The sequence below is a fragment of the Drosophila subpulchrella genome, chromosome 3L (assembly GCF_014743375.2).
Source record: "Drosophila subpulchrella strain 33 F10 #4 breed RU33 chromosome 3L, RU_Dsub_v1.1 Primary Assembly, whole genome shotgun sequence".
Taxonomy (NCBI): Eukaryota; Metazoa; Arthropoda; class Insecta; order Diptera; family Drosophilidae; genus Drosophila; species Drosophila subpulchrella.
Window position 1 is genome coordinate 21507855 of NC_050612.1, and position 25509 is coordinate 21533363.

Here is a 25509-nt window from a genome sequence, read left to right on the forward strand (position 1 = left end):
GGGCGTTAGAGTGGGCGTGGCAAACTTTTTTTTTGATTAATCGATAGGTATTGACGAGACCAAAACATTTCAGTTTAAATTTTTTATCTATCATGAAAATTGTGGGCGCCACAGACTTGGGCGGTTTGTGGGCGTTGGAGTGGGCGTGGCATATTCGCGTAATAAACTTGCGCTGCGCTCAAGCCTACGGAATCTAAATCTGAAATCCCGTTTCTCTATCTTTGATATTTTCCGAGATATCCGCGTTCATATTTACGATTTTTTGAAGTTTGTGGGCGGTTTGTGGGCGTTAAAGTGGGCGTGGCAAACTTTTTTTTAGGTCAATCGGTAGGTATTGATGAGAACAATACATTTCAGTTAAAATTTTTGTTCTAGCGTCAAAACTGTAGGAGCCACAGTTTTGGGCGGTTTGTGGGCGTTAGAGTGGGCGTGGCACTCTTTTGAAATAAACTTGCGCTGCGCAGGAATCTCAGGAATCTGCGTGCCTAATCCCAGTATTGTAGCTCTTATAGTTTCCGAGATCTCAGCGTTCATACGGACAGACGGACAGACGGACAGACGGACAGACGGACAGACGGACATGGCTAGATCGACTCGGCTAGTGATCCTGATCAAGAATATATATACTTTATGGGGTCGGAAACGCTTCCTTCTGCCTGTTACATACTTTCCAACGAATCTAGTATACCCTTTTACTCTACGAGTAACGGGTATAAAAATTAGTTATACATATAAAAACTCGTAGAGCAACTGTTTAATATCATAGAAACAGAAAAATATATTAATAACCATTTTAAATTTCTGGACAACGGAAATTCATAATTGAAGAACTGCAAGCTCGTAATTGCTGATAAATATGATTTTAACCATTTGTAAACATTGCCTATCACTCAATAAGTTGAACTTTACGCAAAGCGACCAATAAAATGAGCGCAAAGGCGGCTCTGCAAGGAACTCTCGTTTTTATTAGCCGCTTTAAATTTATAGAGATTCGAATAGGTGAAATCTTTGGGACGCCGCAGGACCCGTTCGCATGCATTGCCAAATGTCATGTGGCCCAAATGCAGACGATGATGCTGGCCACAACTGTTTGGGTGCACTTGAAAAAATATATACATTTTATATATTTTAAGAAAAACATCGTTACAACCCGTCACTTGAATAATTCAGCCAAACAAATTGTCTGCCATCTTTTGGTAAAATTAATAATTTGCTTTATAAGTTCTATACAAAATTTTATATTTTTAAATAAAGAAGCTAAATAATTTATTTGTTATAATGCAAATTAAATTGAAGAATTAATAAATTTATATTTTCTTCAAGAAAAATTCAACAAATTTTTCACCTCTTAGAAAATATTTTTAATAAATAAATATCATTTACTAAACAAAAACAATTTTTTCAGAACGCCATTCACTTAAATTAACTAAAAATCAGGGTGATTTATTAAGTGACGTGTTGAATTCAAATGAAACCCACATCAAATTCCCCATAGAGTTTTTCTCCTAATAAAATATAGATTTTTATCGGTATCGGACTACTTTTCTTATCGCTAGCTTTTTATTCTGATGAAGGCGAGCCGAAGGCATGGGTCGAATTCAGTGTTAAATGTATATTGAGTTCAGTAAAACCCAGCTGCGAACAGCAATAATTGTTAAAAAGTCAATTGATGTGATTTTAAAAAATTCGACCTCTCGGGAAAGTTTTTTAAAACCGATGGTCAGTCGTGCTTGATTCTTTGTTAAGAAGACATATTTTCAAAATGCCTGTGAAAATTTTTGGTAAAATTATTGTTTAAATTATTCCAAGTATTGTGACTACTCCCATATTGTGAATAAATCTCATAGTAAGATTTAAACTGGAGTACGCGAGAAAAAAGATATTGGAAACAGCAAAATAAAATGGCCAACCTTGTTAACTCTGTTTCAGCCTTTTCAGGCTTGATGTTATCAACGATCTGCGCTATTCTTACCATCGTCGTTTATCTTTACGTTAAGGCTCTCCGAAATACACTCGGCAAATGCATAATAAGCTGCCTATTTAGCACGGTCGTGATTCAACTTACTATTTTACTTGGTCTTTTTGAGTTAAAAAAACTATCGATGTACTTGGGTATGTTATTGGATGTATATCTGGTCAGATTTTCATGTTGTTAAATTTTTAATATTTACAGCGTTCATTTTTAACTTCTTCATGAACGCTTACTTTACATGGACTTCTGTAATTAGCTATCATTGTTGGCAAACCTTCAAGCCCGTTAAGCGCGAAGAACACCGATATCAATTTCTGGTCTACAGTGCATTTGTCTGGATCACGGATGCTGGCACTGTAGCATTGTGTCGGGCGTATGATCTTGGTAATTTTACAGAATATTTAGAAAGTGCTACAGTAGAACTTCCATACCGTGTACCAGAAGTTGAGAACAATAAATGGGAAAAATGTAGGTATCTACATTTTTACTTTTAGAAGATAGTCTATGCCACATTCTATTCCTCAGCTTTAAATGTGCGAATGAATTACATGAAATTGTGACAAATAGTAACGTTTTTAAAGCGAAGAGAATCTTTTATTTACCATAAACAGAAATCACTTCATCGATAAGTCGTCCATTTTTTCTCTGCCTAAATCGCTATATTTATGACTGAACATTGCGCAAGAGTTCAACGATCTCTCACAATTTTGGAAGTTTTACTAGTGGTATTAAAATAGTTTATGATATGTTTAATAGTATTTAATCTTTGAGATTGACTGTATTTTTTAACCATGTTAGAGATTGGAATCTATTTATTTGGGTGGCATACCCTAAGTATATTCAACTTTATCATGTTTATCCTGACTGCCATTAACATTTGGAAAGTGAAGAGAGAAATTAAGAGGTTTGAGCGACAGAAAGAAACCACAACAACCTGCTTTAATTTCGATACCCAAACGTAAGAGCAAACGTATACCCGTTACTCAAATATATAACGTTTCATCTTTTTTCTTTGATTCCATTTTCGAACATAGATATGCAGTCTGTTTGAGAATTTCCGTCATCATGGGCGTAACTTGGATTTATGGTATCATTCAATTGTTTCTTAATGGTGCTGATTACGACTACACTGATTTCACAAAAACCTTCCTTGTCCATCTCTTTTTTGGAATTCTCTATTTTGTTTTGCTTGTTCTTAAGCGCAGCACCCTAAAGCTTATCATGGATAGGTAAGAACTATGGGTTCAAAACAGACATTTCAATAAAAATTTCCCTTTTTTACAGCATTCGTGAAAGAAGAAATGAGAAGCAAGTCCGCGCTCAGAGGAAAAAAGACCTGGCCGAAATATCTATCCGGAGAAAAAACATAGTAAATGCTGATGAAGTCCAACTCGCATAACTCAATTCTTAACTCGTCAAGTAATAAATTCGAGTTTAAGAAAAAATATTATTTTCTTCTTTTCAAAACCAAAGGTCTTTAAATCCCATCAGAAGTAGTTTTAAATAATGTATAATCTTCAGAATAAATTTCTTATGATATTTGATTGTGTTGATGTTTTACTAGCTATTAATAATTATAAATGAAGTTGCCATGTGGCTTTTATCGTTAATAGTGTCATTATCTCATACATTCATCCTAAAAAGGCAACGTTCTTTGCGTGAAAATTCCCACTTGTGATTTTGCGTGTGTTGTTGTGTGCGGTAAACTCTTTATATACGCAAGTAGTTGAAAAGTCGAGGGGAAAACTTGCAAGACGACCATAATCGCGAAAACTGCACAAAAGCTAGTGAACATCATGCAAATCTAACAGGAAAATATTTAACGCAGGTTTAATAAAAATTACTGATATTAATAGAAGACGGTAATTTTTTGAAGTTTGAAGGACATGTTATTTTAGACAAAGAAATAATATGGAAAAATGTTTAGCTTTAACCCCGAAGTATAAAATATTTTGAGTACAACTGTCATTTCATTTTCTATAGGTTAATTAAATTAAATTTTATTAAAATGAAGACATACAACTTTACTTTAAATTACCTAGAGTAATAACCAATAAAAAAAAAAATAACTTTCAGCTTCTATAAACTATTTTGGGCCGTTTAAAATTTTAGTATATAAGGATTTAAATTTAATTGTAATTAGATCTTCTTTATATGAGATATGAGAGCCTTTTGAGTATGCAAATGGGAAGTGGAGCCCATTTTGGTGGACACCTCAGTCTTTTTTAACTTACGTGACATAAATCCGGTACCCGCTGACCATCTACAGATGCGGTCACAATAATAGCTATGCCAAGCTAATAAGCTAAGAATATGGACAACAACATTCAGAATTCTGTTACTTCTTACAATATCAAACTTACTTATCTTTTAAGGCATTGCCAGCACTCTTAAGTTGCTCCCCAATCAGTTTTGTTATTGCCCAGTCGAGAGTCAAATACCGATTATTTACGATACAGATTTCCTTACGTTCAAAAGACATGTTAAATCTATAATTTACTGCAGGGAATATATTCTCATAATAGCAATTAGTTCTCTTCTTCCTCTTACCAAATAATATGAAACACATTAAGGAACAAATAATTCAAAATTTATTCAAGCAACAAGCATTTTGTAATTGAAATTTTCTTAATTATACTTCAATATATGCGTTACGCCTCTTGGGTGTACTTATACTGAAATGCAGGGCTTCGAAGCAAAGTTATGAAGCTTGAGGATCAGTCGAGTTTTGGCTTGAAGTGTAGTAGGTTGTAGATCCTAAATGGCGCCGTTTAATTTGGGTGCTGTCGGTACATCGCAAGTTCCTGACTGACTGTCGGATATTGTAGATACAATGCATATCGAACTTTGGTGGTCTGCGGAAATCATTATTAATCTGATCCTTTTCTTGCAGTCCTTTTGATATCGCAAGTATTTCTTATCCTTACAATCGCCGCTTATCTCTATGTTAAGGATCTCCGAAATACACTCGGCAAGTGCGTTATAAGCTGCCTTTTTAGCATCTTCATGTGGCAAGCCTTATTTTTCGTCCAAATATGGTTCTCAGTACCCGAGTCGTTTATACTTGGTTCGTATGTTTTATTTGGGACTTGAAGACTAATTTTTGATGTCCTTGAAGTTTCCTTTATCTTCTTTCTTGCGCTCAATTTGTGGCTCTCAGTTATAAGCTATCATTTATGGAGGACTTTCAAGTCGGTCAATGGCGAAGAACCCCGTTTTCACTTCCGGGCCTAAAATGTCTACGTGTCTAACGGATATAGGTAACTTAACAAAAGGTCGATAAAAAAGTTTTAAAAAGAATATTTTCTATTTTTTGAGTAAATTAAGAACACTTTTGTTTTTCATACCATCTATCTTTCCTTTACAGGGTCAAAAGTTGTGTTATGTGCCTTCGTGGCATTATTTTTGTCGAATTTCTTCAATTTAACTATGTTCATCTTAACGATCAACCACTTTCTGAAATTAAAGAGACAAACTGTGAAGTTAAGGCAAGGGGATGGGGAGACTACGACCTGCTTAAATTTGGACAGTGTGGCGTAAGCAACATTTATTTGAAAACTTGTTATTGAAGATTGATACTTTTTCCGAATTTCTCTCATAGTTATCTGCACTGTCTTCGGATCCTTTTTGTGATTGGACTGCATTGGCTTACGTTGATTTTGTGTATTAGTCAAGTTCTGAACTTAAGGCATCCGGTAGTGGATGTTATATTCGGCTTATTAGGTGCGGGCTATGGTATTTGGTATTTTGTACTGCTTATTCTAAACCGCTCCACCCTAAGGCTACTCATGGACAGGTAAGTCCTATATGATTAACCAAGATCTTCGATTAACCTATTTTCTGTCCTTCCAGATTTCGAGGAAGTCCAAAAAAGCAGTTTGTCTGCGCTCAAAGGGTAAAAAGCCCGGCTTACTTAATATTGCACAATTGTTTTTCATATTTTGACAAAACAAATAAAGAAACACTTCGCCTTATTTTACCCTTGCAGAGGGTATTATGATATCAGTCAGAAGCTTGCAACGCAGTGAAGGAGACGTTTCCGACCCCATAAAGTATATATATTCTTGATCAGCATGACTAGACGAGTCGATCTAGCCATGTCCGTCTGTCCGTCCGTTTCTACGCAAACTAGTCTCTCAGTTTTAAAGCAATCGGGCTGAAACTTTCCCAAAAGTCTTATTTCTTTTGTAGGTAGTACCTAAGTCTGAGCCAGCCGGATCGGACAACTATATATTATAGCCCCCATATAAAAATCGAAAAAAAAATTATATCTTTGGTGTTTTTTAACATATAACCTCCTACGCTTGAAAATAACATTTTTGTATTAGTTATGAGTTTCAAATTTAATTTGATCAAAATCGGACGACTATATCATATAGCTGCCATGGGACCGATCGGAAAATTGGTGGGAAAATAATATGAAACAAATTACAGCTTCGATGTTTTTTAACATAACTATTGGGAATATCATTTTTTGTATTTTTAAATTTAATAATTATAACTGCAAGGGTATACAAACTTCGCCTTGCCGAAATTAACTTCCTTTCTTGTTTCTAACGCCTTAATCCAAAATTGTTAACTTATTATTTATTAATTTTTGGGATTAGTATTTAAAATGCACACATTTATGGTTTTTTTTTTATTAATAATTGTATAGTTTTATTGAAAATGTATCTTTAAAACATTTTTAACTTAGGACTTAACTTAACATTATTCCATGAAAAATCTTACGAACCTTAATAACCTTAATAACCTTTTTTAGTTTGTATACTTTAAAACCCTTTCGTCTGAGTACCAAACAAATTTTTTTCTAACGCTTTAGCCCAAAATTGTAAACTTATTATTCCCGAGAGACACAATTAGTGGGTTTTACACTTTTTTATTTCGGACATATGCTTTCCCGTGCCGCAAAATGAGCAAATAAATCATAAATGTTGCATTCAACGAAATTGAGCCCAAACTTACCCCTAAGTTGTCCAAGGGGCAGGGGGTGTGTCACCATGACTACACTTCGGTGAAACAAGAAAAACAATGTAATCCGAGCTGGATTTTGGAATGTGCGTAATGTTGTGTGGGGATTGCGGAAGAGAAGGGGAAGTTGGTGGGAGAACTTGTTGAGATTTTAGGGGTTGCAAGAGCTCCGCCCTCTAACGAAACGAGTTCCACACAACGTAAGAAGTGTCAGCAAAACGTAAGCCACCGTAAGTGTCAGTAAGGGAGATAGCCTCAGCGTAAGTGTCAGTAAAAAAGGAGATGCAAGATCTGCTCTCTGCTCTCCAAGCGGAACGACAGAGAACGAAAGAGAGGAAAAATACAATGGGAATAGAACAATATTTTTAAAAGGAATTTAACAAGGGAAGACATTTAAATTGGGGATTCCCTGGTAAAAAAAATTAGGTACTTATTTTCATAAAAACTAAAATATTCAAAAAAATCTGAATTTGAAAGTAAATGATTTCGTTTTAAATCATTTAGCCAGGGATTTTTTAATGGTATCTACAAGTACAAGTACAAACAGCCTTGAATTAAGAAAAATTGCATGCTTACCATTTAAGAACGTTCGTGCTCGAAAATTCTTATATTGAGCACTTTTTGGAATTTTAGTGTGTGCCAACTCTAATAATTCCCAACTATTTTCTTGTTTCTTGTTTTTAGTCCAAATATGACTTGATTTAAGAATTATTCATACTTGATTGAAGACCGAAAGGTTCTTAAATCTAGTATTTTCGGTCTTGAAAATTCGAGCTCGAAAATAGTATTTTGTTCTCGGGTTCTGTATTTTCCATGCTTGGCGAAGTTTTGACACCGAAAATACTAGGTTCAAGCACAAAGTACTACATTTTTTTCTCAGTGTACTACTCATCTATGTCCGTTCGGAACTATGAATCAATGTACAATTTAAAGAACTAAGTTAAAACATTTATTTTAATTTAACAAGAGAACAAAACAAAAACCAAACAATATAAATTTAACTAAGTAACAAGATCATAACTCAAACATCCTTGGCCAGCTTATGGATCTGGCGGTAGTTGACATCCACCATTCGTAAACTACCTCCCACGGTGGCCAGTGGTTTCATGAAGTTATTCAGGGTATTGGCCACCGGTTCGAGGATGTCCCTCACGGAGCACAAGATGTTGTACAGGAAAATCAAAGGCGGCTGGAGGAAGCCATTGAAGAGCATGGTCAGGAAGGGTTTCAGCATGTAGTCCGAGGTCATGTGGAGCAGTCCCACGAGCAGGGTGTTCACCAGGGAGTACAGAACGAATCGATAGCTCTGCAGGATGAAGGCGACCACAAAGGCCACCGCGATGTGGAGCAAACCAAAGAGTTCCGCCCAGAAGTGGGTGGCATAGGTGGTGGCCCGATCAGCCAGGACAATGGAATTGATCTTCGGATGGGTGTCCGTGGTGCTCAGATAATCGGCGCATCCGTGCTCGAAGGGATAGATCCCGATGCAGGTGTGCCGGCTGGCCTCCTTGCGATTCCACTGAGGCTCTGGCAGATCGTCGATAATGGATTTCTGGTTCGGCGGCTGGCACTGGCACATCTTGTCCAGCGATTCGACCAAACGGGCCAGGAAACCTCCTTTATGTTTCGGCACCTGCGAGGCTTTGTTTGACTTGGAACGTCTCTTTACCTTGGGTGCCGATTTTGTTGGCACAATCACATGGGGACGCCTCTTGGAGTAACGCTGGAACTCGATCCTGTGAGGCCTGATCTTCGACTGATTCAGCATACTCTTTTCCGGTTCTGCGTGCATCTCGTATAGGGTGTGCGGGGAGCTACCGGAAGCAGTGGACTCGGTCGCCTCGCCACGCCTCGCATCCTTAAACACGTTGTACTGCGTCTGACTGTTCTGGTACGCATCCGAATCGCTGGAGAAGCTCATCCGGGGCAGTATCTTCTTCAGCGGGGATTGCATCTTGGCCGTAACGCCCACGTGGCTCACTTTGATCAGGTTGGACTTGGAGGTGGAGCAGTGGGGATCGGTTGACTCCGACATTGCAATTTGATGTTCTTAACTATTGTTCATACTCGGTCAAATCCAACTGACATTTATTTCGGAAAGTTTCCTTGGAAAATGATTAAATATATTAGATTTGTTGTTTCAAGTTGTGCTCCGTTGATCTCATGAATTCAGCCAAAGGTTATCCCGAACAATGATGTTATTCTCTTGATCTAGAGTATTTGCAATTTATTTGATGTATTTAAGATATAGGGTTTTACAAACAAATATGAAGATCTCTAGATCCTCCAAAAAGCACTTGACTATAATATATCGTAATCCTGAAGCAAGAACTAAGTTGGGCTAAAGAAAGCTAATAAAGATGGTTGCGATAAATATAAAAAGTGTATATTAAAAAATACTCAGTTATACATAATTATCTTGATAGTATGTATATAGAATATGGTCTTTGATCCTTAAAATATTTAAACCCAATATTTTTGTGAAAGGGAAACACTCTTTTCTATTTTTAAAATAAGGGTTTTTTCTTTAAATTGGCAATTAGATTGTATCTACTTATAAGTTTATACAAAAACAGTTGAAACTGAAAAATTCAGGAAATTAACAGTTTAGTAAACACCCTAATTGGGTTGAAGCTGTGCTAAGAATATATCAAAGTTCTCAGCCAATGCAGTATATTTCTGGTATATTTAAGTGCCCTTCGTCAATGATATTTTTAAGCGGTTCACAAACGGTCACTCCTGATTATCCGGAAAAAAATAGAAAAACTGTAATTTGGGGCCATAATTAATTCATATTACACGCCTTTTAGCCAAATCTAGAAATCAAAAGCAGCCGGAATGTTCGCCGGAGCCTGGCGCAGCGTGGCCACCACAGTGGAGACCCAATTGACCGCCACCTACTTCAGAGGTTCGTCCGGCAGTCTGCGATTGCTGCGGATTCCTCAAGCGGATTCCCCTGGTTTTGGAGCAATGCGAAGACGATTTCTGGCTGTGCCCGTCCGTCCAAGTCTCGTCAACCGTAATCTATCCGTACATATGTGTTTAATCTAATCTCTTCTCCCCCGCTGCATTTCCATTTATCGTTGCCTGTTGCCCGTTGCCCGTTGGCCGTTTTTTTCTTGTTATTTGTCAATCTAAATGTCAAAATGCTATCTCATTTCAGTGCAAAAACTGCGCAAAGTCGGACTGAGAGGCATGCATAGCACATTGGAGGACGTGAAGCTGGAGGGCATGGAGATCAAGATCCTGCCGGCCCTGCAGGACAACTATATGTATCTGATTGTGGACACAAAGACGCGCGAGGCGGCCGTCGTGGATCCCGTGGAGCCGGAACTGGTCATCAAGACGGTGCAGGAGGAGCAGCTGACCCTCAGCAAGGTGCTGACCACCCACCATCACTGGGACCATGCCGGCGGCAATGAGAAGTTGGTCAAGCTGTGGGATGGCAAGCAGCTGGACGTGTATGGCGGCGATGACAGGATTGGCGCCTTGAGCCAGAAGGTCCAGCAGGATGATACCATCACCATTGGCAGCCTCAATGTCAAGTGTCTGTCCACGCCGTGCCACACCACCGGGCACATTTGCTACCATGTCACAGCGCAGGACGGCAGTGGCGGTGAGGGAGCCGTCTTCACCGGTGACACTCTTTTCCAGGGCGGATGCGGACGCTTCTTTGAGGGCACTCCCGAGGAAATGTACGAGGCCCTCTGCACCAAGCTCTCCGCCCTGCCCGATGGCACAAAGGTGTTCTGCGGCCACGAGTACACGCTGCAGAACATGAGCTTCGCCCGGCACGTGGAGCCGGACAACGAGGTCATCCAGCAGAGGATCGAGTGGGCCAAGCACCGACGCGCCTCGCAGGATCCCACTGTTCCCTCGACCATTGGCGAGGAGAAGTCCTGGAATCCCTTCATGCGCGTCCACGAGGCCACGGTGCAAAAGCACGCCGGCGGAGCCACCGATCCCATCGTCACCATGGGCAAGCTGCGCAAGGAGAAGGATAACTTCAAGGCCTAATCCTTTCTCTTAATGATTTTGAAACATGTGATTTAATATTGGATTTAATGGTTAATAAAATTAACGGTGTTTGTGAAGTGCAGACTTCGTTTTTATTATTTTATTTTTTTATTTATTTTATTTATTTTTCAATCAAATTGCAAAGTTATGCCAAAGAAAATTACATTATATGTAATGTTTCCAAATCGAATTTAAAAACTTAGGTATTTTATAATTTTTTTATTTCTTGTATTCAATTTGTTGTTAATGTAAACTTTAATTTTTAACAAAGCTGCTTTTAAATATTCATATAAATAAGTTGTATACATTTGAATTTCAACGGCCTTAGCTTATCCGCAAAGATCGTTGTAAGCGTTAGTATTTTATTTTCTAGTATTTTTCGAAATGCTCTGCCAACGATCTGGCAGCCCGGTTTTGCCGTTCACACAAAAATGGCGGCGTCTGTCCAATGGGATTTCAAACTAAAAACAAATTTAACAGCGCCATGAATGCAAACAAACGCCGAAGTTCCGTGGGTTTTTGCACAAAAATCAATGCAGTGAGCTTACTAATAGTTACTTGAACATATTTGCAGTTGCGCAAGGCGGCGCCTGTGGAAGATGATGCCACAACAACAAATCAAGCGACGGTCAAACAACAAATCAAGCGACGCATCAGTTTCAGTGGCAAGAAGTTCGTGAGGTAAGTACAGTATGGGAATCCATATCCTATAAAGTTGATACGACCCCCTGTATATAGGGAATTTGTCAACACCAAGGAGACCAACAACTGGGACGACTCGTACGAGGTGTCCGAACACAATGCGGAGGACAGCACGGGATCCAGATCCGTAGCAGGATCAGGACCACTATCGAGCGTTTCACAAGACAAGGAGAACGTTCCTTTGCCAGGCCATCATGAACGAAGCGTCACCGACTCCATCCTTAATCTGCAGACCAGCGTGGATGTCACCATGCTGCCCGGCGAGACGAGGATCTCATCATTGCGGAACGCCAGCAACATCACCTCCATCTGTCTGTCCTCCGAGGAGCGAAAGGTGCTGCAGAGCAGCCTCTACGATCACCGGGCGATGGACAAGACCTACGATCTGATGTCGCAATCGCTGATTACCCGCATCCAAAGCCAAACCAGCAATTTAGAGGATCCCTCGTTCGAACAGCCACCAATCGAAAGGGGAAAAAGTGTGAATACCCCGGTAGCCAAGGGCATAAGCGACTCCTTTATGGACATCACGCCATTGGGATTCGCTGTTCCGGCTCCTGCACCCGCTCCCGCTGTTTCTGCTTCCACAGCTGTTCCTGCTCCTACTCCTGTTGCCGCTCCTGCTCCTCCTCCTCCAGCCCAACAGAGTTTCATGGATCTGGAAGACGACAGCATGATGCGGGAAATGCGCGAGTTTACCAAGAAGGAGAAGAAGACTCCGCTGCAGAAACCGCTTTTCATGGATATAGAGGAGGCGGCAAGGGAGACCAAGAATAAAACCCAACATGGACCAGTTGATATATCCTTCGATTGCCCTTTAAATGGTTAGTTCTATGTATTTCTTTTTTACACATATTTGCATGACTATATTTGAAAAGAATGTTTAAAGAACCAACTTCAAATATTCGATTAACATGCACTGCTTTATTTTTCAGTTTCCGAGAACCGGGATCGCTCGCCGTCGAACTCCTTTGAGAGCAACAATAGCACCATCAACTTCATCAAGGATGAGTCCATGCTCATACCATTCGACATGATCTCGGGGAAAAACATTAGCAAGAAACTCAATTTTCGCCAACTGAACGATGAGCTGGAGGCGGGAAAAATCCAGTTGTTTCCAAATGGTCCAAAAACGCCCACAACAGATCGGAAGACAACGAAAAATCGTTTTTGGCAAGGTCTGGAAGGGGAAGATAATAGTCCGCGGAAGGATATAAGAAGCATAAAGCCACGGGCAACATTGAATTTCAGCGAGAATATGATGATGTCGCCGGCGCCAACAAGTCCAAATCGAAAGGAGAATGATAAACTAAAGGTGATGGATGATAAGCGGAAATATCGATTCTCCCAGGCGGATGAGATGATGCTGGACAACACAAATTTCTTGGCTCATGCGAAATTGGGCGATGAGACTCAGTCGAGAAATAACTCCAAGAACTCTACGAGACGGGAGACAACCTATGACAATTCCGAGTTGAATTTAGAATACCCCATAAACAGTCAGAGCTTCCATCCAATTCCGAGCTCCAAGCCTCGACAGACTGTTTGCAAGGCTGAGGAAATGCAGCAGGATCAGTTAGAGTTGCCTGCTATTTCGGGTGTGAAAGCCGTTCCCCCACGTCGCACTTTACATCTCAATGAATCCATGGATCAGGAAGCCACCAAGTCTATGCATCTGAGGAAAGAGATTGCGGTGACCACGGAGAAGACTGTCTATGAAAAATCTACAATTAGTCAGGAGAACGCTAGGAAGGGCACCGTTTGGGCTTGTACTAAAACCAAGCGCAGGGAGACCCTTTTGATGCAGGAAAGCATGGACATCACCAGTCCTTGCAAGGATCTACATTTGGAACCCACATCTGCTCCTGCCGTTAATGTCCAATCCAAAAAGAATCACACTCTTTACTTAGCAGAGCCTTTGGAAGAAGAGGAAGTCAAAGGAAGCGAAATATTTCCTCTAACAAATATTTCCCCCAATGAAATCAAATCCAAGCCGAGACAAACTATGTTATTAGAGGAACCCATGGATGAGGGTAGTGATATGATAGATCCACCTGTTTTTAATTCGAAAAGAAAAACACTTCACTTGGCGGAACCTCTGGAAGAGGAGGAAGTCATCCCAGACAGGCTTTTACCTACGAAAACCTTTCCGCATCAAGAAAAGAAATCCAAAGCCAGGCAAACTCTACTGTTAGAGGAACCCATGGAAGAAGAAATGTTCAATAAAAAAAATGAGCCAGAAGATAAAATATTCCCAGTTAAGAACATCTTGTCGAATCAAGGAAAGAAATCAAATGCTAGGCAAACTCTTCTGTTAGAGGAACCCATGGAAGAGGATCCGTTCTTAGAAGATCCTTTTGCAGCGAAATCCAGACAAACTCTTACTTCATCAGAACCCATTGGCGAGGATAAGTGCATTCCGCAGCTCAAGAATAAGTCAATAGTATTGCGAAAAACTTTTGATAAATCAACTGCACCGCAGCGACAAAAATCAAGGCACACTCTTATAATGTCTGAGCCCATTGAAGAAGAACAAGTTGCATCCATTCAGTGCCGAGAGCAGTCCCGCTTGAAATCAAGAAGCACTCTTCTTCTCCACGAGCCTGTTGAGCAGGATTTTGCACCCGAAAAGGATGATAATTCAGTTGGGCAGCATAGACCGAAGCCAAGGCATACGCTCATCATGTCAGAACCCATTGAAGAAGATGTAGAACAGCCACGACCTGAATCCTTTAGCGTATTCATGGATAGTCATACTGATAATAAGGTGCCAACTAATAAGGCGAATTCCCCCACTTACAAAGCAAGTCGAACTCTTCTCATGTCAGATCCAATAGATGAAGATGTGACTGAGCTAAAATCTAAGGGTCAAACTAAGGAACCGCTATCCGAAGTGGGACATAAAAACACAACTTCTAATAGGTCCCTAAGATCGAGATCGACTCTTCAAATGTCGGAATCCATAGGAGATGCTCATAAGTCTATCGCTCATAAAAATGACCATTCTCATTATAAGTCAAGAAATACTAAGTTAATGGAAGAATCTTTTGGAGAAATGACAATTAAAAGCGATAGTCGGCCATCCAAATCTCGCCAAACTATCCTTACGGCAGAGTCCATAGAGGAAGATGAGGAAATATATAAGTCTATGGATAACAATAATAAACCGTCTAAGTTAATGTCAAATCGCACGAAGTTTATGGAAGAGTCCATTATGGAAATTGAATCTGAAAAACCCGTCAAGTCATCCAAACCTCGTCAAACTCTTCATGTGGCCGAACCCATAGAGGAAGATGAGGAAATATATAAGTCTATGGCTAACAATAATGAACCGTTTAAGTTAATGTCAAATCGCACGAAGTTTATGGAAGAGTCCATTATGGAAATTGAATCTGAAAAACCCGTCAAGTCATCCAAACCTCGTCAAACTCTTCATGTGGCCGAACCCATAGGGGAAGATGAGGAAATAAATAAGTCGATGCCTAACAATAATGAACCGTGTAGGTTAATGTCAAACCGCACTAAGTTTATGGAAGAATCCACTACGGAAATTGAATCTAAAAAACCTGTCCAGCCATCCAAACCTCGTCAAACTCTCCTTGTGGCCGAACCCATAGAGGAAGATGAGGAAATTCATAAAAAGCCAAAAAATCACATGGTCTCCCATTTTGTCGAGGAATCTATGCAGGAGATGAGAACTAAAGTGAATGGCCAAACGAGGCGTCAGACGCTTATTAATGCTGAACCAATAGAAGAGGACTTGGAGCTCCCTAACCCAATGCAAAATGCTATGGAACAGTCATTGCAAGAATCCAGACTTACTGACCAATCATCTAAGAATCGATCTTCTAAATCAAGACTCACCCTTGTAATGGCGGAGCCCATAGAGGAAGATTCTGAGCCTGTCAAACCAAGAAATCATTATAAGAGCCAACATCACCCGAAGCCAAGAAATACTCTGCTCACCCATGAACCCATTCAGGAAGACTTTGTAGCCGGAACGGGGGAAAATTCCCTAGGGCCGCAGACATCCAAGCACAGAAAGACGCTTCTTATGGCAGAACCCATTGAAGAAGATACTAGTTTCTATAATAAAAGCAAGAGCAATAACAACAGTGGGTATAATTTGCAAAAAAAAAATACGAGCCACTCTAGAGGCTATACGTCTTCCAAATCGAGACAAACTTTGCTTATTCCGGAACCCATTGAGGAGGATGATATTTCATGTGGTAACTATCAAGAAACCAAAAATGTGACAGGAATTACGCTGCCCTCGGCAGAATCCGATAAGGCAAGTGTACCCCCTCCACTTGATGTAAATTCAAAGCATTTTTCCGGGGATGAGAATTTCAAATGTATTGATGAATCAAGGAAGACAAGAAATACTCTTGTCCGCGCCCAATCCATTGAAATTGAAAAGGACGCGATTCCTACAGCCCAGGCCTCCAAAAGACATACTTTGCTTTTATCAGAACCCATGGATGAAGATGAGGAAGTACCAGGACAAAATTACCCCACAAATGAGAAACAACTTCCTGAAAAACCAAAAAAAGGTGTGTTAAATGGTCTCAAGGAAACTGTGTTTGGCAACTCCTTGGAAAGGGAAGAGGGAGCGGTTCCTTCCAAAGCTAAAGCCCTTCAAACCATGCTAATCACCCCCGTGCCCAATACCAGGATATTGTCAAGAATCAGTCAATTCACAACCTACACGCCCGGAATGTCCTTGACTGAGTTCGAGGATCAGGAAGAGATAAGCAAGATACCGGTTTCCGAAAAAAAGCTTGTAACCTCGCAGAGAAAACAATTTTCCACGTATCAGCAGCAGCAGATGGAATTGGTGGCGGATGCCTCCGGGATTGGAACTCCATTGCGCCACGCCGCGCTGAAGCGCCTGCCCTTCCATCTCACACCCAATCTTCCAGAGTCCAAGAAACGGCATACACATCTGTTAACGGATAGCAACATGGAAATTACAATGGAGGAGGAGCAGGAAGGTGCCTGGGGGACGACAAAACCAATGTTGGAGGCAGGCACAAGTAAATGCCGCAGGACCTTCACGGTAAATCCAATGGACGCGTCGGTGCAGGCAGTAAGAGATTTTCATCCTGCCATGACTGAGTTGAATAAAAAGAGCTCTCTAGACATGCTGGAGTTGTCAACAAAGTTGGTATATAACACAGATCTGGATGATAAGCCCATAACTATCTCGGATGTGACCAATTACTTTCAGCAGCAGAAAGAGATGCAGCGCAGATCTAGCGAAAGGGAGAGTGGCAGCTCCAACGAAAGAACTTTTAGGAGCTATGCTGCCACGAACTTGAAATTCATCAACCTGACCGGGAACACCACCACCTTTGCAGGCGCTCAGGATGTGGATGGGGAGCAGAAGGAGCCATCCATTGAGATAGACAACGTGCGGCTCAGCCTGGTTTCCACGCTGGCCGAGGAAACGGACGATGAGGGTGTGGAGGAGGAGGAGGAGTGCCAGGAGGAGCATCCACCAAAAACGGAACTGTGTGAGGATCAGCCAGTGGTTATTGCCGGCAGCAGCCGCTCCTGCAAGAAGTGCACAAATTGCAATCAATCCTTAAGCGAAACGAAGCTAAGTAACGACTCCTTCGTCCTGCCTCACAAGAAACTATGGGACTTCTCACGGCAACAACAGCGGTTGAGCATCATTAGGCAGAAACCCACAATGAAGGAGGTCAACCTGTACTGGGAGCTCGAGGAGCAGAACCGCATGTCAAGGTGCCACGAAACAGACGATTCAATGGATCAATCGAGAGTAGAGGACGAGCCAACCCCTTGGGACAAAGCGACGCTTTTGGATCTGTGCAAGATGTAAGTACCGAACATTATGTTAAATTTTAAACTTTTAATTAAATTATTTTTCTTTTAAATAGACGAGTTGGTCCACCGAAGGCCATAGACAGGCCCACGGAATCCTTCTTTGAACGCCTCAAATGTTTGCTGGCCGAGCAGCAGCCAAACTGGATCTGTGACTTCCAACGCAAGATATCCCAGCAAATGATATTTTACCACCGCCTGCTAACCACGTTTCGAATTGTAGTCAACTACAAAATCGAGGACATGGCGGGAGAGTCTGCCATTAGTGTGTGCTTCATTGAGTTGGACAACGAGGTGATCACTCGAAAGGAACACTGGACATCGGGCGAGCACCTTTTAAACTTTCAACTGAGTCTCAGGTTGCCGCTCAATCTTATTGATGCCATCGAAGGCAGTGATGAGACAGCTTTTCTAAAGTTCCTCAAACATATTGATCAGAAAGTTGTGGAGATCAAGCAAACGTTCCACAGTCTTCTGACCGTTTTAACGGAGAAGAGGGCGAGGCTCCTAAGGTGAGCAGCTTTTTTGATTAATACTTATTGGAATTTTTTCCTATCGGTTTCCGATGAACCGTTTAGAATCGAGCTTGAAAATAATACTTTAAAATCTTATAAAAAAACTCTGTATTATTTTATTAATCTTTTATTCCACTTTTCTATTTCAGAGAAGCGAATCGTACGATTGTAAAAAAGATTGTGCGGAAATGCATAGAAGACGAACCGCTTGTGCGTCTGGAGAAGACGAGTTTCGTTATTGAAGTTTCAAATATCGAGGAAGTGTCCTTCATGGACATTCTGCGCCCCGAACTGCATCTTTTCAATGAAAACATTCAGTATCTGCCAAAGGGAATTGCCTTCCTGGAAGCATTTCTTACCAACCCCGAGCAGTACCTTAAAAAATAAATATGTAGAATGTATATTTAGAACACCTTATTTTGCTACTTGTATAAATTTAAAATAAATACGTTCTTTTTACCAAATATATACCAATATATAACAGCCATCCGTCGGGCTTTCAACTACTCAAATATGTTACTACCAGTTTGATAGACTTTAAAAGTTAAGGTTCTTAAGAAACCCCAAATATAGCAAAAATAAATGATATAAATAAATAGAAATGAGGGATAATTTCTGCATTTTAGTTTACTGGCTCCTCGTACTCGTTTACAATAATTAAAATAATAATAAAACTTAAGAATAATTTAGTTTCCTCTTGCGTGGCTGCTGAAAATTCGTTTCGTTCATCCGGATCACTTGGAAGCTGAGTGCGTGTTTGTTTGCTTTTGCTTTGTTTATGTTTATTTCACGAAGACAACACAGACATATTAAGATCCAAAATATATATACGTTTTAATATATATATATATATATATATTCATGTTATGCATTTAGGGTGTGTTTTGAGTGGTTTTTGTGGCTTGCCGCCCGCTGGTTTCTTAACCAGATGGAGATGGATGCGTGTGAGTATGTGTGGTGTTCCTTGTTTTGTGTGAGTGTGTGTTTGTGTGTGAGACGTCATTCGAGGGTGGAAAGTGGAGGACTACGTGACCTCCAGTTTAGACGCGCGACAACTGCTGCAGCAGATTGCACGGCCAGAACGCCTCGATGCGCTCCTTGAGCAACTGAAATGGATACGAAATCCAGGTAAGTACGGTCTGTGCCAGGTGGCCCATCGGCTCCGGATACTGGTGGGTGGCCAAGGCCAGAAGGGCGGTTATGGAGCACAGTCCCGCCGTGAACAGGATGAAGAAGGGCAGCTCCTTCTTGGGATAAACGGACACCTCGTGGAACGCCGGCAGCAGTTCGCGATCCGCGCACTCGGTGCACGTGGGATATGGATAGAAGAGATGGCCGCGCTCCAGCGGATACGGCAGCATGCGAAACGTGCCCTCCCAGGTGCAGTGCAGCAGATTGAGGGCCCCCTCCACCTGCTTCCAGTGCTTTAGATGGAAGAACGCATAGGCCAGTGCCTCCGAATCGCCACGCTTCAAGATGTGCTCTGGCGGCAGGATCAGACGCTTTGTCTCCAGCAGATACTTGGGCACATGCGGATTGAACTCCACCGCCCGATGAATGGCCTCCACGGCGCTCATTTCCGCCGGACTAAGGCCCCGCTTGGATGCAATGTCCGGCGAGAACTTGTCAGCCACGGCACGCGCCTTCAGCAGAGCAGCCGTATAGCAGATGGTCGCCGATTTGGGCAGCGAGATGTCGTCGTACTTGGCCAGAATGGCATGGCAATCGGCATAGGCCTGCATCTCCAGCAGAGTCTCGATCAGATTCTCGTGTATGTTGAGTACACTCATGATCGAGGGTATCTCCTTGGTGAGATCGCGAAACATCTTGGCCGCCTCCTTCAGCTTGCCCAGCTTGCGGGCGCACATGGCCAGCCGCCGCTTGATGTAGATCAGCACATTGGTGTCCCGCCGATGCATGCCATCCGCTATGGCGCCCTGATGCTGGGTTGCCTGCGACTTGCGGTAGTTGATCTCGGCCACTTTCAGAGCTGTCTTCAGGATCTTCTCCGCCTCCATAATGGTCATGGCCTCCTCCTCGGCCAACAGTATGTAGGCTGGCGCACATTCCGCATTGATTTCCAGTGCACTGTGTGCCGATTTGATGCGCTGCATGGGATTGCGTTCGCGCCAGGCCGTCTGCATGATCTCGTACTCCTCCTTGCGAGCATCGCCCTCGCAGGTGAAAAAGGTCTGATGATCCTGGGCACTCAAGTTCATGTCGTAGTAGGTCAACGGTTCCTTGCTGGTGGCCCAAAAGAATCTCTGGTATTCAGCGCCACGAAAGAGATTCAGGGGGTTCCGCCAGACCTTGCACTCGGGCATTTGTGTGCCCGTGCTGGTGGTGGCACTGCCACCGGCCGATGCGCCAGCCCCCCCAGATCCTCCTCCGCCTGCTCCGCCATTACTGCTGCTGCTGGAGCCACTGCTGCTGCTGCTGCCACTGCCATTGCTAGACTCCGACTGGCCATCGCTGCCGTTTATCCAGGGACTAATGTGGTTGATGGAGACTTGCTCTGCGGAACGAGGACAGGCAAGGGAAATCAAAATTAACCAAGGGGGTGGGAATGCAGCTCGACGAACACTACTCACCTATGAAGGAAGTGCCGTACTTGCGGAAATACCACCACTCGAAGATTAGGATCAGGCCCGAGATCAGACTGGAGGTCCCTGTGAGCGCCACGTAGAACTTGGGCGTCAGAGTGCTGAGAAACATGGACGAGTCCCACATCCTGCTGCCTGCTGCCCCCTGCCTGCGAAGTTCTGTATTCGACGCTCGTTTCGCTTCTGCCCCTGCTCTGTCCGGATTTTGCCGCTCGCCGGGATGCGCTCGTGGCTGCGGGTTTGCGGATACTCTGTGCACTCGCACTGACCGCCGCCGAGGGGTTGGATCAATTAACGGTTGCCTTTCCTGGCGCTATCCTTGCGCGAATCCTTGTTGCAGATGAGACTTTTTTCCATCAAGTATTCGAAAGGGGGGTGGAGAGACATCGATGTTGGCATCGGTGTCATCGATTATTTCAAAACATCGATAGCATCGATGTTCGGCAGGGAATCATCGCAACACGACAAATCGAATTACCGACGTGATTTATGGCCACTCTTAAAAAATGGCAGGAAACCATTTTAAAAAATTCCAAATATTTTGTACTTTTCACTTGGTATAAAAAGCTTTTCACACGAAAAACACATACAAATAATAATGGATGTCAATTCGAATGCATTTTTGCTATATATTTTTCACATTTTATGATATGATGTGATATATGTCACTGAATTTTTTATCATTGTGCTGGCCACGTCATATCTATAACGAGTAGTAAATAAAAAGGAACAGCCATGTTTATAAGTATGCGAAAAACATGTCTACTAATTATTACAATTCCATCAGTTTAACGATTAATAGCTCATTTTGCTTGTGATAGTTTTGATTATAGGCATAGCAGTCAAGAAAAGATAGAGAAATATTAAGAATTTTATAAAACAAATATTTAAAAACTACTTTCTCCATCATATTTGACTATATATATATTATATTTTATATAAATAATTCAGTTTTAATATATATTTGCATATGTCAAACTGGCTACCTTTCCAGTGCCGATAGTGGCACACCTATCGATAGACGCTTTCTGACCTGCGCACCACTAAAAAATGGCCGCTTTGCAGCAAGTGCATTTTTTTTTGTATTAGGCTAATTTGATTGAAACGAGCACATAAAGCCCCAACTTGGAGCTCCTGTTGAACGGAAAGCCATCAGAGGGCAGTGGAATAATGGAGCAGGTGACGGACACCGAAGTGCAAACACCGGAGCCACTCCAAACGGAGGAGCCTGCTCGGGAAGTTGAAAAATGTGAGAGCGCAGAACCCAAAACATCGGCGTTGGAAGCACTTCCAAAAAGTGCGGGTCCCACTGATTTGGAGGATGAGCTGGCAAATCTCAACGGCTCAGACGAGGGCGCAGGCCTGGATGAACTGAGCTCGCTGGAGCAGGAGATAGCCAAGCTGCACCACATTCGACCTCCGGATGCGGCCTCCGAAGCTGCTAATTCCGCTACTCCCAGTGGCGGAGCTGATAATGGTGGCTTGGAGGCCCGCCTGGGAGGTGAGGACCTGGCCGGTGGGTCCCCACTCCTCGAAGATGGCCACGATCCCTCGGGCAACGGCCAGATCAGCGAATCCCCCTTGGAGGAAGTGGATCTGATTGCCCTGCTCAAGGGCACAGACACCAGTCATGAGCAACCTTCCGGCGAGGACAAGTGCTCCCTGGAGAAGGCTCTCTCCGAGCTGGACAGCGTGAAAGAGGAAGTCGATGTTGGTGTCACCATCGAGGGCGAAGGGCAGTTTGAGATCATGGAGATAGACGACGACGAGGGGGAGTCATCCACTCGAAAAGCCAGTCCCAAAGTGCCTGTGTCCAAGCCCAGCAAGCCTCAGGCATCCGCCGCCGACGTGGAGCCGAAGAGACCTTCTATTCCAAAGCATAAGCTTTCCCCGGAGCAAGCCAGAGCCGTGGCCCTTGAGCAGATGGCCGGCCTCAAGCCCAAGCCGCGCCGCAAGGAGCCGCCGCCTGTGGTCAAGCCAAAGGACATTGTCACCTCATTGAACGACGATTGGGACGACTACGACTCTGAGGAGGACAAGCCCACATCTACGTCTGGATTGGTAACGGAAGTGATAGCCCTGCCACCGGCGCAACTGGTCCCCAAGAAGTCACCTGTATCTTTGCCCCTAAAAAAGATTACATCCCCTACCAAAACCAGTCTAAACTCGCCCATTTTGCTCAACAACAAGATCAGCAGCGTTAAAGTAATGCTAAAGCCCGTGAGCCAAAAACAGTTGGCGGCCTCAACGAGTCCAACAGTGGAGAAACCCAAGCCAGCAGCAGTCACTGTGTCAACTCCCATTGAAACCGAAGAGCCCACCACGGGTAAAAACACTATCCACTCTAAGTTAACTTCATTTAAAAAGCTATATTTCTAGGCTTTAAGCGCATGCGTGTAATTAAGAGAAAGATTATATGGGATCCGGATGTGCCTGAGTCGAAAAAGTCATTTGCGCAGTATGCCACCGCGAAGGCACCGGCTAAGGCGTCTTCTCCAGCACCACAAGCACCAAAAACGACTGTCAAAAGCATTTCCCCCAACGCGCCCATCAAGAAAGAGGTGGCACCAAAAAAACGGGCAGCAACTCCCACTGTACGGATCTCTAAGGCTGGCACTCCAGTTGGCGGAAAAGAGCGGAGTGCCTCTCCTGTTAAGCGGCGCTCGCAAACTCCGAACGCAGGTCTGGCCAATGGAGGAGTCCAGAAAAAGAAGAAGGTCTCTGAAATCGATCGCCTGATGGGCGACGAGGGGGCGGCTAACATGATTCACGCAGTGGAACACGAGCAGCGGGAGATGAGCGGCGGAGAGGTGTCCAACAAGCCGCTGATGCGCAAACGAGCCATGACCATAACCGGAAGGGTGAGTACTTCTTCTGTGAACTCTTTTCATTAAAATTATTATCTAATATTTATTTTTTCAACAGCAGAATCAGGCATTCCGTGCAGCAGCGGATCCATCGCCGCCCAAAAAGGAGTCGGCACATCCGGCCACCAAGCGAACTCCTGGCGCTTCAGATTCCGTTTTCACCAAGACCACCGCCAACACATCCGCCAGCAAGCCACGCGCCTCCGACTCCTGGGACTATGTGTATAAGCAGCGCGCCAGCGAGGAATCCATGATCGTGCGTCGGCGCTCCAACAGCTCATACTCCAGCAATGCCTCCGTTAGCCGGAATTCGCTGGACAATAAGTCGGGAGCAGCCAATCTGTCGGACGATGCAGCCGAGGGCTCCGATCCTTCCTTCAAGTTCCTGAAGCCAATTAACAAGACAAACCAAAAGGGCGGCGAGGATGCCTCCTCGCACACGCTGGCCAACGATATGAAGGCGAACAGTGGGAGTGAGTTGGTGGTCTTGCACAAGGTGAACAAGGTGGCTCACCTGGTGATTCACACGCATCACGGAAAGTCCGGACACACTTACAGCACCCAGCTGTTGGAGCAGTTAAACGACACGCTGATCAGCGTTGCCCGCAAAAGCGAGTTCAACACAGTGCTGCTAACCGTTGAAGGTCCGCAGTTTTGCCAGGGCATCGATTGCCAGGAACTGGTGCAGGGATCGCTGGAGAAGCGCAGGGAAGGCGCTAGTCGGCTGTCCGTAGCTCTAAAGTAAGTAACAGCAAGATACTCCCGAACCAAACTGTTATTAAGTCCTACAATTGTTTTCAGAACCTATCTGCGCACTTTGGCCACATTTCCCAAGCCCTTGGTGGCGGGCATTGTTGGCAACCTGATTAATCTGGGCGTCATGCAGCTGCCTTTTGCAGACTACGTGGTGGCCGCCGATGATTGCTCATTTGAGACTAACTATGCCAAGTTGGATCAGCTGCCCGAGGGCTATGCTCTGTGGCATGGCCACGGAAAGGTGTCCAGTCAAGTGGTAAATAGCCATCAACTTCTACAAGGTGAATCTTTCTAAACGCATATATATACTTCCTGTAGCATTCGCGTTTGTTTCTGTTGGGTGAAAGACTGTTCGCACCGGAACTTTTGGGACCGCACAGTTTCGTTGACAAGATCTGCAAGGCCCGCAACGTTAGCAACGAGGCTTTGGCCATAGCCAAACAAATATCCACTAACTCTGCGAAGGTAAGCCCCATCCTTGAGCTATTTCTAATCATATGCTAATATCCCATATCCCTCAGATGTATGGCTCGCTGAAAAAACTCAACCACTCGGCCACCAATGCGGCTAATTTTCCGCGTTTGGATGAGGAACTGAAGGTCATAGCCGAACAGTGGTTGGCTCCCAATTGCTGGGCTAATTTCAAAAGCTACCTTAGCGACGTTGACTTCTAGAGCATAGAATAAGAAATATTGTATACCATATGCAGTGGTAGAGCAATTCACATAAACAAACATTTAACAATTAAAAACCTACATTTAGTTGAGTCCCTTTAGGAGTTTTATTCTGAACTACTAGACCATCGCCCTAAGAATTTTTTTACACTCACCCACATAACACAACTGTAATATTTTGTATCTTAATGTACAGTAGACGCGCTGTGTAAATTGTATGAAAATTTAAAACAGAAGGAATGTTAAATTGGTTATAAAATACTTCGGAACTAAGGACGTAGAATAAAACGTGCTTTCCTCGGGAATTACTGTTCTAAATCAAAGAGAAGTTTATGACTGTTGGAAAACTTTACGAATCCTGAATAAATCCCAATCCTGGTCATCCTTTGCGACATGTTTTGAATGTTAAAGCATTCCCTTGGGCTCTTGAAAACGCATTGTACCAAAGCTTGATCTTTGGTTTTATATCATATGAAAATCCCTGATCATTTATTTTTTATCCAATTGATAAATTATAAGATTTTTCTAGCAATATAATTTGTGTAATATGAAGGAAACTGTTGAAAATCAATAAATATAAACTAA

The 25509-nt window shown here is 42.9% G+C and overlaps 5 protein-coding genes across 9 annotated transcripts; 3 read left to right on the forward strand and 2 right to left on the reverse strand.

Moving 5' to 3' along the window:
• Nucleotides 1–7879: 7879 nt before the first annotated feature.
• LOC119554158 lies at nucleotides 7880–9028 on the reverse strand. Its single transcript, XM_037864946.1, has one exon. It carries the CDS (start codon nucleotides 8976–8978, stop codon nucleotides 7965–7967), a length of 1014 nt encoding a protein of 337 aa, XP_037720874.1. The 5' UTR covers nucleotides 8979–9028; the 3' UTR covers nucleotides 7880–7964.
• Nucleotides 9029–9650: 622 nt separating this feature from the next.
• On the forward strand, nucleotides 9651–11042 carry LOC119555064 (hydroxyacylglutathione hydrolase, mitochondrial). Of its 4 annotated transcripts, none has more exons than XM_037866270.1 (2): nucleotides 9651–9711; nucleotides 10107–11042. In XM_037866270.1, the coding sequence occupies exon 2, from the start codon at nucleotides 10139–10141 to the stop codon at nucleotides 10958–10960; it is 822 nt and encodes a 273-aa protein (XP_037722198.1). In that variant the 5' UTR covers nucleotides 9651–9711; nucleotides 10107–10138; the 3' UTR covers nucleotides 10961–11042. The 4 variants fall into 4 exon arrangements, with proteins under 4 accessions (XP_037722198.1, XP_037722196.1, XP_037722195.1 ...); XM_037866268.1 differs by lacking the exon at nucleotides 9651–9711 and adding an exon at nucleotides 9718–9851; XM_037866267.1 differs by lacking the exon at nucleotides 9651–9711 and adding an exon at nucleotides 9721–9962.
• A 325-nt stretch (nucleotides 11043–11367) lies between these two features.
• LOC119552923 lies at nucleotides 11368–18601 on the forward strand. Its single transcript, XM_037862864.1, has 6 exons — nucleotides 11368–11471; nucleotides 11535–11641; nucleotides 11699–12486; nucleotides 12598–17503; nucleotides 17566–18021; nucleotides 18174–18601. Exons 1-6 carry the CDS (start codon nucleotides 11409–11411, stop codon nucleotides 18409–18411), a joined length of 6558 nt encoding a protein of 2185 aa, XP_037718792.1. The 5' UTR covers nucleotides 11368–11408; the 3' UTR covers nucleotides 18412–18601.
• A 32-nt stretch (nucleotides 18602–18633) lies between these two features.
• LOC119552924 (protein ST7 homolog) lies at nucleotides 18634–21025 on the reverse strand. The gene is made up of 2 exons (XM_037862865.1): nucleotides 20616–21025; nucleotides 18634–20539 (listed from the first exon to the last, which is right to left on the reverse strand). The coding sequence occupies exons 1-2, from the start codon at nucleotides 20752–20754 to the stop codon at nucleotides 19065–19067; spliced, it is 1614 nt and encodes a 537-aa protein (XP_037718793.1). The 5' UTR covers nucleotides 20755–21025; the 3' UTR covers nucleotides 18634–19064.
• Nucleotides 21026–21670: 645 nt separating this feature from the next.
• LOC119552733 (nucleolar protein dao-5) lies at nucleotides 21671–25016 on the forward strand. 2 transcript variants are annotated; one of them, XM_037862492.1, is made up of 6 exons: nucleotides 21671–22953; nucleotides 23007–23488; nucleotides 23556–24235; nucleotides 24296–24506; nucleotides 24569–24715; nucleotides 24772–25016. In XM_037862492.1, the coding sequence occupies exons 1-6, from the start codon at nucleotides 21798–21800 to the stop codon at nucleotides 24922–24924; spliced, it is 2829 nt and encodes a 942-aa protein (XP_037718420.1). In that variant the 5' UTR covers nucleotides 21671–21797; the 3' UTR covers nucleotides 24925–25016. The 2 variants fall into 2 exon arrangements, with proteins under 2 accessions (XP_037718420.1, XP_037718419.1); XM_037862491.1 differs by having other exon boundaries at nucleotides 21672–22953; nucleotides 23553–24235.
• Nucleotides 25017–25509: the final 493 nt, after the last annotated feature.